The sequence below is a fragment of the Pan paniscus genome, chromosome 13 (assembly GCF_029289425.2).
Source record: "Pan paniscus chromosome 13, NHGRI_mPanPan1-v2.0_pri, whole genome shotgun sequence".
NCBI lineage: Eukaryota > Metazoa > Chordata > Mammalia > Primates > Hominidae > Pan > Pan paniscus.
The window spans coordinates 23504759-23519045 of NC_073262.2; the positions used below are offsets into that span (position 1 = coordinate 23504759).

The 14287-nt window shown below is 42.8% G+C and overlaps 1 protein-coding gene across 4 annotated transcripts in view; it reads right to left on the minus strand.

Annotated features, from left to right (window-relative positions):
- Positions 1-14287, minus strand: part of CLASP1 (cytoplasmic linker associated protein 1) — a 308815-nt gene that overhangs the window by 172446 nt on the left and 122082 nt on the right. For all 4 annotated transcript variants that reach the window (XM_057301388.2, XM_057301390.2, XM_057301389.2 and 1 more), the window contains exon 7: positions 4213-4310. In XM_057301388.2, the coding sequence (XP_057157371.1) occupies positions 4213-4310 (98 nt within the window). The remainder of the gene's footprint in view (positions 1-4212; positions 4311-14287) is intronic.

Here is a 14287-nt window from a genome sequence, read left to right on the forward strand (position 1 = left end):
GCCAGCAATCCCAGCTACTCGGGAGGCTGAGGCAGGAGAATCACTTGAACCCAGGAGGTGGAGGTTGCAGTGAGCCGAAATCACACCACTGCACTCCAGTCTGGGCAACAAGAGCGAAACTCCATCTCAAAAAAAAAAAAAAAAAAAGAGAGAGAGAGAGAGAGAGAGCTGAAATTCAGCCTGCATAGTGAAAAGTATAATTCTTATAGTGACAAAAAATTTTTAAATAGCAATACCTGCCAATTATTAGGAGAACAGTAAATAACAAAAGGATCAATAGAAACAGTTGACAGCGTTTGCCTCTGAGGAGCAGAAAAAGGCAGAAAGAGTGAGGAACTGTCTGTTCAAAAATGTATCTTATAAATCTAGTTGAATCTCTGTGTGTACAAATAACTATGACAAAAAATAAAATTAAAAATAAGTGATGTCTCAGAGCAATTTATCATCTGCTTTCACCTTGGGTTCTCTTTAACACTAAAGCTTTAGCAAGCAAGTTAAAAATTTTAAAGTACCAATTTTCCCTTTCCGAAACAATCATTAAGTAATAAAACCTGACGAACGTTTATAAATTTTAAAATAGATAGCAAACGAGTAAATATTATGAAATGTGTTTTTTAAAAAAGTAGGTTCCCAATGTAAGTTACCAAATAGTTATAATGAATCAAGTGACCTATGTCTCAGCCCTGTCTATAAGTTAAATTATCTTCAGGTTTAAAGCCACTGCTTTTTAGAAGCTTGGTTCCCAAATGATGATCCCAGAAGAAATTTAATATCAGTGACCTTTTTCCCAACACTCTGCAAACTAAAATATGTGATACTGACTAAAAATATTTTCTAGAAGACTCAATGGGATGAGAGTGAATGTCAAGATATGCTAAAAGTCTATGAAAGTAACAAAGAGTTAACATTTTATTAAGTTGTCAAGCATGCCTCACAGGGTATCACACAACTACATGATATCTTATGATGGCTAGAAGTTATTTATTTTCTGAACATATATACATGAACTATAATAATACATGTAAAAACCATGTTAAATGGTCAAATATTCTATACCTTTAGGGCCTCAACTACTCTGAGACCCCATGTAAGCAGGGAGACCCTCTAACATGAAGATTTTGTTAACTACCTCCACTTTATTATCTGGCTCGATATGATTTTGGCCACGAGAAGAGAAGACTGAAATAACAACAAATGGCCCTAATCCCTAATTCCAGCTCCTCCAAAGTGAAGCTGGTTGTACAGGTCTCTTTTCTCAACTGCGAAATGGACAAAGAAAATTGTTGCTTGAATGGGATTACTACTCTTGCTATTTAAGTCATTTAGGTGATCTCACTAAGGCATTTTCCTCACCACGTATTTCTTAGAGATATAATTAATCGTATTCTTCTCAATATACTCTCTTGGTGAACAAACCCTTATGAAGACATTTTTAATTTAGAACTAAATCCAAGTTTTGGAAAGCATTAAGCAAATTTTACAATATTGTAATAGTCCTATGGAAACTTGCTAAGTTGAAAAATCTATGCTCACAAAATTACTAAAAAATCTATAATGATGTAAGAGAAGTCTTGACTATTCAAGTAATCCAGTCACCCACGTGGAGCCACATATAGCAGATACTGAAGTTCTCTGATACCATAAAAGCCTCATTCCATTTGGGCACAAAAACAAAGGTGGTAACTGGAGCCTCTGCCCCTCAGAGTTCTAGATCTTAGGTAACTGTCTTGTAGTAAATGCAAGGAAACTTGAAGTTTCAGCTTCTGTCACTAGAGTAAGGTTTTTAAAGAACAGCATAGTTCTCCAAGCACTCGTGTATGCCAAAGTGTCACAATATGGATGTGAAGGGTGCGGGTCCATTTCCCTAAGAACACCCTCTCCGTTTTGGAGAATTTGTAGGAGGATTTTAGGTAATGTGAGCTAGCAGAAACCCTCATTTCTATTCAGAGGTCCAAGTTCTTTTGTAGCACCTTTTTAAATTTTTTTTTTTTTTAAAGAGAAGAAGGAGGGGGTCATGTGAAGAACCTGAGAAACATGTGACTGAGAAGCTGGAAAAGGTGGCTTTAACTCCAGCTCTGGCATCCAGGCCTCTGAGGTCCCACTGTGTTGGGGATCTCCAGGACCACCCCCAGGCTTACTGGTTCACTAGGAAGACTCACAGGACTCAGCACAATCTTAGTCACAGCTGTGATTTTTTATAGCAAAAGGATACAAAGCACAATCAGCAAAGGAGAAAGATGCATGGGGTGAAACCCAGAGGATACCAGGCAAGCATCCTAGAGACTCTCCTGGTAGAGTCACACAGGACACATTTAATCCCTCAGCAGTGAGTTGTAACAACACAAGTGAGATGCTTTCTATCAGGAATGCTCCTTAGAGACTCAGTGCCCAGGGTTTTTCCTGGGGGCTGGCCATGTAAACACCCTCTGCCTGGCACTTAACAAAATGCCAGACTCCCAGAAGGAAAGCAGGTATTCAGCATAAACCAAATTGTGCTGTGCAGTTTGACACAGTGAGCCACTCTTATTCCACTTGTTGGGAATGGTGGGGGCCCTCCCCAAATCCACATTTCTAGACACCAGCATGGGTCCAGGCCTGTAAGCAGGCCTTTCTAAGGAAAGCAGTCTCAGGCCAGCTGCATTAACTCTTTCCTGCACTCACCTCTCTAGATCTCGGTTTCACCATGTCATTTCCCCCTGATTTGCTAGTTTGCTGTGGTTACCCTCCAAAAATACAGAGGAAGCCTCCTGTTAAGATGGAAACTGTGTAAAATGGTGGATTCATGGTCTGGGGTCACATCAAGTTACACAGCATGGCATGAGGCCATCCCTGCAGCAGGGCAGGGTTTCACTCTCGAGACCTGTTTTCCCAACAATCACGGTGACTTCGTCATTAAACAGTCCCTTCCCTTGATATCATGCCTTCCGTGCTCATCTGTGCCCTCCAACTTTCCCTAAGAGATTGTTTAGTATTGCTATTGAGTTCTTTTTCCTCCTGTGTTCTCACCATATATTCAAAGACCAGAAGGCTGAGGTTCACAAAACACAGGAACTTAAAAAAAAAAAAAAAAAAAAAAAACTATTATCACAGATTATCTTTTGTAAAGAACATGAAAAGTAGTTTTATTCCCATCCAATCATCCTGTGCACAGATGGTGAGAGCAATTCCAGATCAGGCATGACTCTCAACCACAAGGAAGCACAGTCCACTTGTCTGCCCGTGGAGCCACCACTTGAGGGTCTGGGGCCCACTGCCGTCATGTTTGCCTTAGAGACATCAAGACAGTTGACTCCTGTATATTTCAATATTCCATCCCATTTCCAGATGCCCAGTATGCCATAAACTCTTTTGTGAAACAGGACGGAGAAAATTAAAAGGCAAGTCAGAAGAACAGGGTTTTGAACTCGGTTCTCTTAGTAGCTGTGTAATCTCTCAAAAGTCACTTCATGTTTCTAGGCCTCTGGGGTTTCCATGGACAAAATGACAGGCTCAGATAAGCTGCCCTGTGAGTCCACTCCAGTTCTGTCTGGAATTTTAACATTACTTTCCCCCTTAAAGGAATGACCCAGGGTAAAAGTTTGGAATTAATTTGGTGTTAAGTTTCTCCATCACAGTTAAAATTATACATATCTGATCACTACATTATTTTAAAAATCTGGACTATAACAAAGTCACATTTGTGGACTCCAATTGTCTTGGGTCTGATGAGACGCTGATCCCCTTGCATGGGCTTATACACATTGTGAATGACATGAAAACAGAAAGTTACATTTAAAACATGATTTCCAAAATTATAACTTATGAATTTTTATCCAAACACATTCTGGAATGGCTTCATTCAAATATATTCTAAGCACCTACTATACTAAGTGCTGTCTGTACAGATATAGATACAGAATCATAGATATAGAACCATAAAACTGTAAGAATGCTGAATTTTTCAATACCAATTGCTTTTAAAATCAGTATGTGGCATGGGACCTGGCCAGTTGTCTGAGTGAGAAACTCTCATTTCTGAGGAATTGGAGTGGGAGCGGACCCCTGATGTATGATCTGGATAAAATCTCCAATTACCCTCTAACCTTATATTCTTTGAATAAAATAACCACAACAGAAGAAGTATTGCAAATCAAGATATTAACTGGAAAAGAATGGGGGTGGGGGGAGGGGGGTGGTGGGTAGAGCAGAAGAAAGGAAAAAATCTGCACTCACCGGGACTGTGGCAATCCTTTTTTACTGAGATCTGCCCTCACACGTTCTCCTACATGTCTGTAAATTTCCACTAAGCTGTTTATTGCTGCATCTCGAACCTAGATATAAAAGAAGAGATCTTACAGCTGCTCTGTGTCATCCCCCAGCAAGTCCTGCTGGGACACAACAGGCCATATACCACCCCAATTTATCACCATTTTACCAGTGCAACTGTGAATACAATCCTTATATACATTTGTCTAGAGAAAGCCATGTTTTGACAGTTTTCACTTTGCTGATACAATGTCAAATGGTAGTAAAACTGTGGGACCCCCATCCCTATATACACGGCAAAGTCCATATCCTTAGTTCTTTCCATTCTTTAAGGTAATTTTGGAAAACTGGAATTTTCAGACCATCTTTCCAAATTAAGAAACAACACTAAAAATAAATAAATGATACTAAAAATAAAATACCATGTAAAACACTCTGGATTTAAGTCAATTAAACAAATACTTAATGAGCAACAAAAATGGGTAGTACAGGCCATATGAAGTCCCATACTCAAGAAGCCCCTAGTCCTAAGAAGGAGATTTTTAAAAAGTCCTAAAAGTCTACATTACAGGGCATGATGGAATAAACATTATTCAAGAGCATAAAGAGGTTGCAGTTTAAAGAAGGGAGCAATCACATTAGGGGATGTCAAGGGATGCCATATGAGGAAGAAACCACCGCGAAGTGCTTGGAACAGCAGGATTTCACCAGGTCCAGATGGAATGAGCGAATTCCGAATAAGACACAGCCTGTGCAAAGGCACGAAAGCAGACATGCACGGCACATGCTTCAGGAAGAGGGAGTACGCCGGTCTGGCCAGACCAGATCAAACTAAGAAAGCAGCATGAAATACGAAATAAGGTGTGAGAGACAGGGTAGACTTTTTTTCTAACCTGGGGAAATTTGCATACGGACTGTATATTACACATCACTGTATCCATGTTAAATTTCCAGGGTGAGAAAAATGACATGCGTTAATATAAGAAAATATCTTTGTTATTAAATGATACATACACACTGATATGTCTAGGGTTAAAAATATCATAAGCTGGGCGCGGTGGCTCACGCCTATAATCCCAGCACTTTGGGAGGCCTAAGCGGGCAGATCACGAGGTCTGGAGTTCAAGACCAGCCTGGCCAACATGGTGAAACCTTGTCTCTACTATAAATACAAAAAAATTAGCTGGGCGTGGTGGTGCATGTACCTGTAATCCCAGCTACTCAGGAGGCTGAGGCAGGAGAATCACTTAAACCTGGGAGGCGGAGTTTGCAGTAAGCTGAGATCGTGCCACTGCACTCCAGCCTGGGCAACAGAGCAAGACTCTGTCTCAGAAAGAAAAAAAAAATCATTATATCTGCATGTTACTTTCAAATGGCTCAAGAAAAAAGTATGTGTCTGTATTTGTATGTATGTGTGTACACAGAGATACAGAAGAAATGTAACAAATGTTAACTGGTAAATATACTCACTTTCTCTGTATGTTAAAAAATCTGCAAATAAAAAGGTAGGAAGAAAAACATTTTTAAAACATAAAATGGAACCAAGGCCAGGTGGTGTTGGGGAGACTGTGCTTAATTCAGTAAGCAAAGATGGGAGTACAACATCAAGGTAGTGGAGAATGAAGAGAAAAGAAGCAGGAATACAAACAAAAATTTACAATTTGAAATACTGAAGGGAGTCCTCTGATTTAACAGTGTTACATGACAGGTAACTTTACTCATAATTTTTATCTCTTCCAGTGGAAAAAGGCAAATCTTAGGCTATACTGTCACCCAAAACCTCATGCTATGGACTGAACTGTGTGCCCCCAAAATTCAAATGATGAAGCCCTAACTCTCCAACATATTTCAACATAGGGCCTATAAGGATGCAATTAAGGGCCGAGCATGGTGGCTCACACCTGTAATCCCAGCACTTTGGGAGGCCAAGGTAGGAGGACAGCTTGAGCCCAGGGGTTTGGGACCAGCCTGGGCAACAAAGTGAGCGCCCATCTCTACAAAAAAAATTTTTCTTAATTAGCTGGGCCAGTTGGTACTCAGGTACAGTCCTACCTACTTGGGGGGGCCTGAGGTAGGAGGATCACTCAAGCTCAGGAGTTGGAGGCTGCAGTGAGCTATAATCCTACCACCACACTCTAGCCTCAGAGACAAAGCAAGACTCAAGCTTTTTTTTTTTTTTTTTTTTTTTTAGAAAAAGGAGGTAACTGGGTATGGTGGCTCGTGCCTATAATCCAAGCACTTTGGAAGGCCCAGGCAGGCGAGTTTAAGTTCAGGAGTTCGAGTTCAGGCAAGTTCAAGTTCAGGCGAGTTCAAGGTCAGGAGTTCGAGACCAGCCTGGCAAACATGGTGAAACCCCGTCTCTACTTAAAAATACAAAAATCAGCTGGGCGTGGTGGCACACACCTGTAATCCCAGCTACTTGGGAGGCTGAGGTAGGAGAATCACTTAAACCCGGGAGGCAGAGGTTGCAGTGAGCTGAGATCACACCACTGCATTCCAGTCTGGGTGACAGAGCGAGACCCCCGTCTCAAAAAAAAAAAAAGGAGGCAATTAAGGTTAAATGAGGTCATGATGGCGGGACCCTAAAATTAGAGGATTAGTGTCCTCATAAGAGAAGCCAGAGAGCTGGGTACACACACAGAAGAGGTCATATAAGCACATAGTGAGATGGCAGCCATCTACAAGCCAGGAAGAGAGCCCCAACCAGAACCCGGCCTCTAAAACTGTGAAAAAATTAATTTCTGTTGTTTAACTCACTCGGTCTACAGCATTTTGTTATGGCAGCCAGAGCTGACAAACACAGATTATCAGTTTATTTTGAGGGAAAAAAATAATTTCTAATGTTAGGGAACATTTTTACATTGAAAATGCGGTCGGGCGCGGTGGCTCATGCCTGTAATCCCAGCACTTTGGGTGGCCGAGGCAGGCAGATCACTGGAGGTCAGGAGTTCGAGACCAGCCTGGCCAACATGGTGAAACCCCGTCTCTACTAAAAATACAAAAAAAAAAAACTTTAGCTGGGCATGGCGGCGAGCGCCTGTTAGTCCCAGCTACTTGGGACACTGAGGCACAAGAATCGCTTGAACCCAGGAGGCAGAGGTTGCAGTGAGCCGAGATTACACCACTTCACTCCAGCCTGGGTGACAGAGCAAGACGCTGTCTCAAGAAAAAGAAAAAAAGAAAAATGCATATATTACAGAAGTAGTCAATGCTACTATACCTTGAATACTATTAAAGTGTATCACTATTGCTTAGTTTCTAGGGATAACATCTGCTCAGAGCAAATCTCAATGGGTCATCTCTTTAAAGAACAATCAATACCCAGGCAGCTACTTAGAAAGTCTGGGCCATAAACGTTTAAGAGATTTACTGGAAAAATTACTAGCTTTAGAGTCAGATATTAATAAGTAGACTTAAGGACCTACTTGGCCATTTAGGGAGCTGTGTAACCTTAGACAAAACACTAGAACTCCTTTGGTCTCAATTTCCTCCTCTGTAAACTGAGGGTTGCTCTGAGGACTGAAAGAAATAACCGTTTCATTCAACAAATATTTGAGTGCCTACTAGGTGAAAATGAACTGAAACGCCTACACAGGCCAGGCAGTGACATGAGGAGTGAGTGATTGCAGCAGGCTGAGTGCAGGGTGACAAATGGCACTGGCAGGGAACCCTGGAGGCAGGGACAGAAGAGGGATAAGGTGCTCAGGCAGATGGGCCAGCACCACCCAGCCACAGAGGAATGGTAGCACAACTTTACCAGACCTTCTACCCTTTCAAGAAAAGTTAAAAATATAAGTCTCCCAAATATAAACTCATTTGAACTCAAAATGTAAAATTAAAACATTCTGCAGGCACAAGCATACACACACCCACGAATCTACAGGCTGAAACCAGCTTTATGCCAGCAGCTTGTGACCTATAGTTTGTATCTATAAAGCAATCAACACAATGGCTAGTGTTATCTCTATCTTTTAAACCAACATCTTTATCCTCTAAAATAATCGTTCCTTAGACCTAGAAAGTTACAGGGTCAGATAGCATTTAGGGGTCTAAACTATTCTTCACTGAAGAACTGCAGATGAACAGATATTCTTTGGTACTGCAAAGTAGGACACTCTAATAGAGAAGAGGTTTAAACAAAAGCCATTCAGCTGAGACTGAAGGACAATGCAGCTATTCGCTTCTACACAGGCTCTCACTGGTCTCGCACTGCCTCTCCCTGCTGACCCCTCAGGCTCACCACAGAAAGGCACCACAATGTGTCAGGCCATGAAGACTGCAAAAAGACAAGAGCCCCATACATGCAGCACGCTCTGCCAGGTCTTATATGCATGCTTTACAGAATCTAAGGTCTCCAACGTCTGACCATGTTGTTCCTTCCTTCCTCATAGTCACTGCACACTGGAGGGTGTAGAGGCTGGCAAGGTTAGTCACCTGCCCAATGCCCACAGATCAGGAATGGCAGGCTGGAGCACCTCTCTGGGGGCAAGCCAACATCCTTCTCACCAGCGCACTGCACCTTAATGTGGATGCCAAAATAAAGGCTTCCTGCAAAGCAAAAAACTCAAAGGAAGGCTTCCGCCCTAGGGTGGGGGACAGGGAAGCAGTCTATAAACTGATGAGACCCTAAATCCACCCTGTCCTCCTAGAACCCAGCACAGCCCCACAGCCAGTGCCTTGGAGCGTGGGTACCCCAGCACAGCTGTGCCCAAGAGCCCACCCCTGGCTCCCAGGCTGCAACTGTGGCAGGGCCGCATGGGAGCTCTGTCAAGCCAGCAGCAGAGGTGCTCCTCCCTCCTCCTGAGCTCTGTCCAGCTGGAGACAGCATGGAATTAGCAATGGTCATATGTTTCAAGATGTTTTAGGCTTTGAACCAAACTCAACAACCCTCTGCCAGCCTGCCTGCAAAAGGGCAGGTGAGGTGCTGTGAAGATGAAATCAAAAGTCTTCAGGCAGAACTCAGGCTTTTCTTATCTAGTCAAGGGAATTCTTATTGTTAGGATGCCTCGGACCACTGGCTGCCTGTTACAGCCACTGTCCTGTCCTCATCAACAAGCACAGACTTCGTACTGAAATCCCCACCTCCAGGAAGAAAAGCTTCCCTCAGCTCAGGAGGTACATCCTTAGTGTACAGCCATCACACAATTCTGTCCCTTCCCAGCAGCTGGGTCACACAGGGGCACGGAATGCAACTCTCCAACAATGAAACAGGAGGGGAATCTGTGGGAAAGCTTCTAGAAAACATTTCTCTGCTCTTGGAAAAAGACATTCAGGGAAAAGTGAACACTGGCTGGGTATCTGACGATAGGAGAGAACTGCTGATTCTCGGGACATAGGAGGTGACAATGGTATTAAGGTTACATTTTTGAAGAAAAAAAGTCTATCTTTTAAAATATTTAAGAGTTAAATAAATGTGGTCTAAGATTTGCTTCAACATAATCTAACTTTTGCTTCAAAATAATGGGGTGGAGGAGGGGAAAAAGACAAAACTGAACTGGCCTTGTCGAATGAGCTGATGGCACATGGGGACGCTTTATGGCACTCTCACTGCTTATGTGTATGTTTGAACCTTTCGATATGAAAGTTGAAAACAGAAGAGGAGCTCACAAAGCAGCAGCCTCCTCTCTGCCAGGCCAACCGTGCGTGCGTGCGGCAGCTGTACCTGTGCCGTGCCTGTGCGGAGAGCTCTAGGGGGCAATGCACACAGGCTGAGGTGCCCAAGACTCCGGCTCCGAGCCACTGGCAGATCCCGGAAACTTCCTACGTCATGCAGAATGACACATTTCCCCACTGCTCTAATGATTCTGAGTTGGGCTTTCAGTTACTTGTAACCAAAAGCATCCTAGCCCACACACACTGTTCACCTGTGGCCCACTCTGAAAGGCCTCCCTGCTCTGAGTCACTGCATTCAGACCACCAAGGAAATGAACACTTGCCGAGTTAATTTTAAACACCAAATCCAGTCTTTGTTAGCCGCTGCCTGAAGAGCTGAGAGAGGATTCTCCGCACACTGGCTGTAGGGAAATGAAGAGCTGGAGGCTGACTACTAGGTCAGGTGTCTAAGTGCAGAGACAACACTGATACAACAGTGTCCTCTCTGGTCTGAGACTTGGCAAATAAGGGAAAGTCATTCAAATAGTTATGGGGCATCGGGAACTGCAAAGAGGAACAAGTTATAATCTTAACTCTAGAGGTTCAGAGACTAGTAGGAAAGATTAATGAAAAAATTAAAATAAAGGCAACAGCAAAAGCACATGCAAGCTACACAAGAACCCCAGAAGCAGGAATAATTAACTTGGTTAGTATCGGGGAGGAAGGTGGCAGAACTTCCTGGCAGAAGGGAGACATGGATTGATTGTATGTCTGTGTATGTGTGTGTGTGTGTGCATGCGAGTGCAAATATATGTGCGGACAAAACATTCCTAAGGCACATGTGAATATATGGATTATTTTCAGAGTGCTCAATTTGGAATACTCTAGCTGTAAATCCTGCCTACTACAGAATACTGAAAGCTGCCCGTAGAGTACCAACTTCATCTTATGGATGAGGTGGGGGAAATGAAAAAAGAAAACAAATAATAAGAACTTTCTCAAAAGCAGACACACAGGCCTAGAACTCAGCCCACAAAACCACTATAGGCTCCAAACTCCTGACCAAAGCCTAGGGCTTCCTGGCACAAAAAGTATAACTGCCATTAAAGACACTAGGCAGGAAGTGCTAACTTGAATTTTTGGCTTAATGAAACATTTTAGACAAGTCTCACATTTTCTATCTTATTTTAAAAAACTATCTCTCTGATTCTTCATAAATTATTTTTAAAATTATACAATCTATTTATGATTTATACAGCAGTAAGATGTAATCCATTTAAATGTACTACTTTTGTTTTTCGGTTGTATTATTATTATTATTCCCCATAATCAGTCCAGGAGCACCTGATTTTTGGTAGCGAAACTAGTGTCTGGTATATGGCAGTATGTGTATAGTCTACTCCAGGGCTGCCAATGTTTGGTGTAAGTATGGCTATGTCAATATCACAAATACATCTCAAGACACTAAGGCTATCCTACAATTAAGGTTTTTCATATATTTAAAGCACCATACACCTGAGTTTCTCAGAAACCCACTGGCACATGGTAGGTGCATGATTTCTGCAAATGAAAATGACCATCTCAGATGATGAGGAGACTACTGAGTAACTTGGCCTTCTGAGAGGCTTCTACTTGGACCAACAGGTCACACCAGCACCTAAGAATATTCACTTGCAAGGACTCTCATAAGGATTGAGGGTTGAGGCACTTCCCTCACCCCTCTGACTCCACTATAAAGGGGAAACGGAGGCTCAAGATGCAAGTGACCCCAAGGTCAGCTATTACATGCAAAGCAGGGATCTATGCCTTTAACGTAGGTGTCTTACATTGCGTTAGGTAGCTCAAGTATTAATATTAAACATACTCTGCCTTTTGGCAACTTTAAAACAGTATGTCAAACTGTTAAAGACTCGACATTATCTTAAACTCTTAAACAACTGAATCTACATTTTGAGAATGTGGGATTGTGCTGATCATTTGAAATTTAATCTGTGTACTTCTAAAATAAAGAAAATCTTGTTAAAATCCCTAGAGACCTTACGAGTTAACCCTAGATCTAAAGGAGAAAAATAGTATCAGAGAGTAGCCCAACACAAAAACAGACTAGGCCCTTCCTGTCTCCTTTCTACCAAAGCTTTAGGGAACTTTTAAGTGAGACCTCCTCTAGCAGAAAACTTCAGAGAAAAGGAAAACCTGTGAAGAGCAGGGCATTCTCCAAGGCTTACCTGAATAGCTTCAAGGATGAGAATGTACCCATTCAAAATTTTAAATATGCTTAACATTCCACTCCCAATGTCTCTTAAAATCTACACCGAATCCATGATCTTTTGGGCGGGGAAATACTGAGGTTATTCATCAGTGAAGAGCCCTAGGACAACGACGCATTTCCTTCACTTTCCTCTGGAGGATGTGGTCCGCCTCAGTTGCAGAAGCAAAATTTGAGGCTCGGAAGCAAAATCAAGCTAGTAATCTCCATCCCCTTCCCCAAAAAGCCCAAGGATCCACACAGACAAGACAGGCCCACAGCATGAGCTCTCGCTAAATATATGTGGAAGAAAAAGAGGAAGAAGGGGAAATGGGGGTGAGTGAGGGGACCCTGTGGGACGGACTGCAGTGCGGTGCACAGCCATGCAGTGCTCCCCTCCCCAAAGCAGACGCTAGACAACGTCCCTTGTTGTAGTTCTGGACAGCGTAGGTCTGGGCTGTGTTTTTATATCGCCCCACCACAGAAGTGCATTTAGAGGGGCCAGCCCTCCACTGCCCACCCCAGATATTAAGATCTCCACCGGCAGTGTGAACATTCACATCCCCTGTCTGGCCAAAGTCAGCAACCGAATGAGGAGAGAATCACCTCAGCAAGTTGGCTTTTCTGCTCCGCTAGAGCACTCCATGTGGCGGCAGCGAAACCCCCAGAGTGCGGCCTCTATAAAGGATTTTTCCCACGGAAAACAAAAACAGAAACAAAACCAAAAGGGAGGAAGGATACAAAACGATAATCTATTTGGTAACTTAGAATCTTTTTAAAAAATAGTACAATTTATTTTTAAATTAACGTTGAATATAAAGTATGATTAAGTAAATAAAAATGTCTAAACATTTATTTCCCATGCCATATATTTTCCTTTTTTTTTTTTTTTTTCTTTTAAAGAAAAAGTCGTGCTGGGTTGCCCAGGCTGGAATGCAGTGGCATGATCTTAGCTCACTGTAACCTCTGCCTCCCAGGTTCATGCGATTCTTGTGCCTCAGGCTCCCAAGTAGCTGCGATCACAGGTGAACGCCACCATGCCTGGCCAATTTTTGTATTTTTGGTAGAGATGGGGTTTCACCATGTTGGTCTGGCTGGTCTCAAACTCCTGGCCTCAAGTGATCCATCCACCTTGGCCTCCTAAAGTGCTGGGATTACTGGCATGAGCCACCACGTGCCCGGCCTAATGCTATATATTTTCAACAAAGGCTGAAAAAGGGCATGAGTGGAAGAAGAAAGCAGGGAGACAGCAGACAACAGGCAGTGAGGAGGGGAGAGGCTGGGGTGGAAGGAGCAGCACAACAGCCAAAGAGAAGGGAGAGACACCTGCTGCTGGAACTAAGAGCAAGATAAGGAAAGGGCCTGGAGAGCAAGAGGGGAGGGGTGCCGACTCAGAGGAGCCAGAGGCCAGGGGAGGTTGGGTAGAAGGCCAGCCTGATACAACCTCCTGGGAGAGTAACTTAGCAGTTATCAACCAAGATTTCACAAGAGAGGCCACTGACCATATATATTTCTCTTGTAAATTACTGTTCCATTTTCTGTCCCTTCTTCTAATGAAGTATCATTCTTATCAGTTTGTATGAGATGACATAATAAAAATGACTCTGGTTGAGAAATAGCATTGAACTGGGAGGAGAGTTCAATGCTATTTCTCCAGCCCAGACTTGTACAACTTTGTGAATTGCCTGGTAACTCACAGGTGAGACAGCCAGCTCCTCTCCTACCCTCACACTGAGGAAGTGGTACTTTTTGTTAATTTAGGTAAAGTCTGCAGTTCTTAAGGGTTCAGTTGAGGAGTTTCCACAATGATATACACAGTGGAGCCACCCCCCAAAGCAAAATGTAGAACATTCCCATCACCTCAGAAAATTCCCCTCAGACCCTCTTTCAATCATTCTCCCCAACCTCAGCAGATTCTGCACCTCCACCCCCGGCACCACCCCTTTTGGCTGCAGAGGTGGTGGCCAGACATCTTATCTTGGAGGCTGGTCTGGATAACATCAATTTCTAGGCTAGTGATTTCTCAGCCCTGTGTATAGAAGAGGACAGATTGGCCACCACATTTACCAATTTTATACTTAAATGTAAACTTATTTTATACATTTGAATGTATAAATATTTTATAAATGCTAATGGGTACTGGATCTCTTAAATAATCATCATTGTTCTGTGAAGATTAGGACTCCAGTCCCACCCACTACGGAA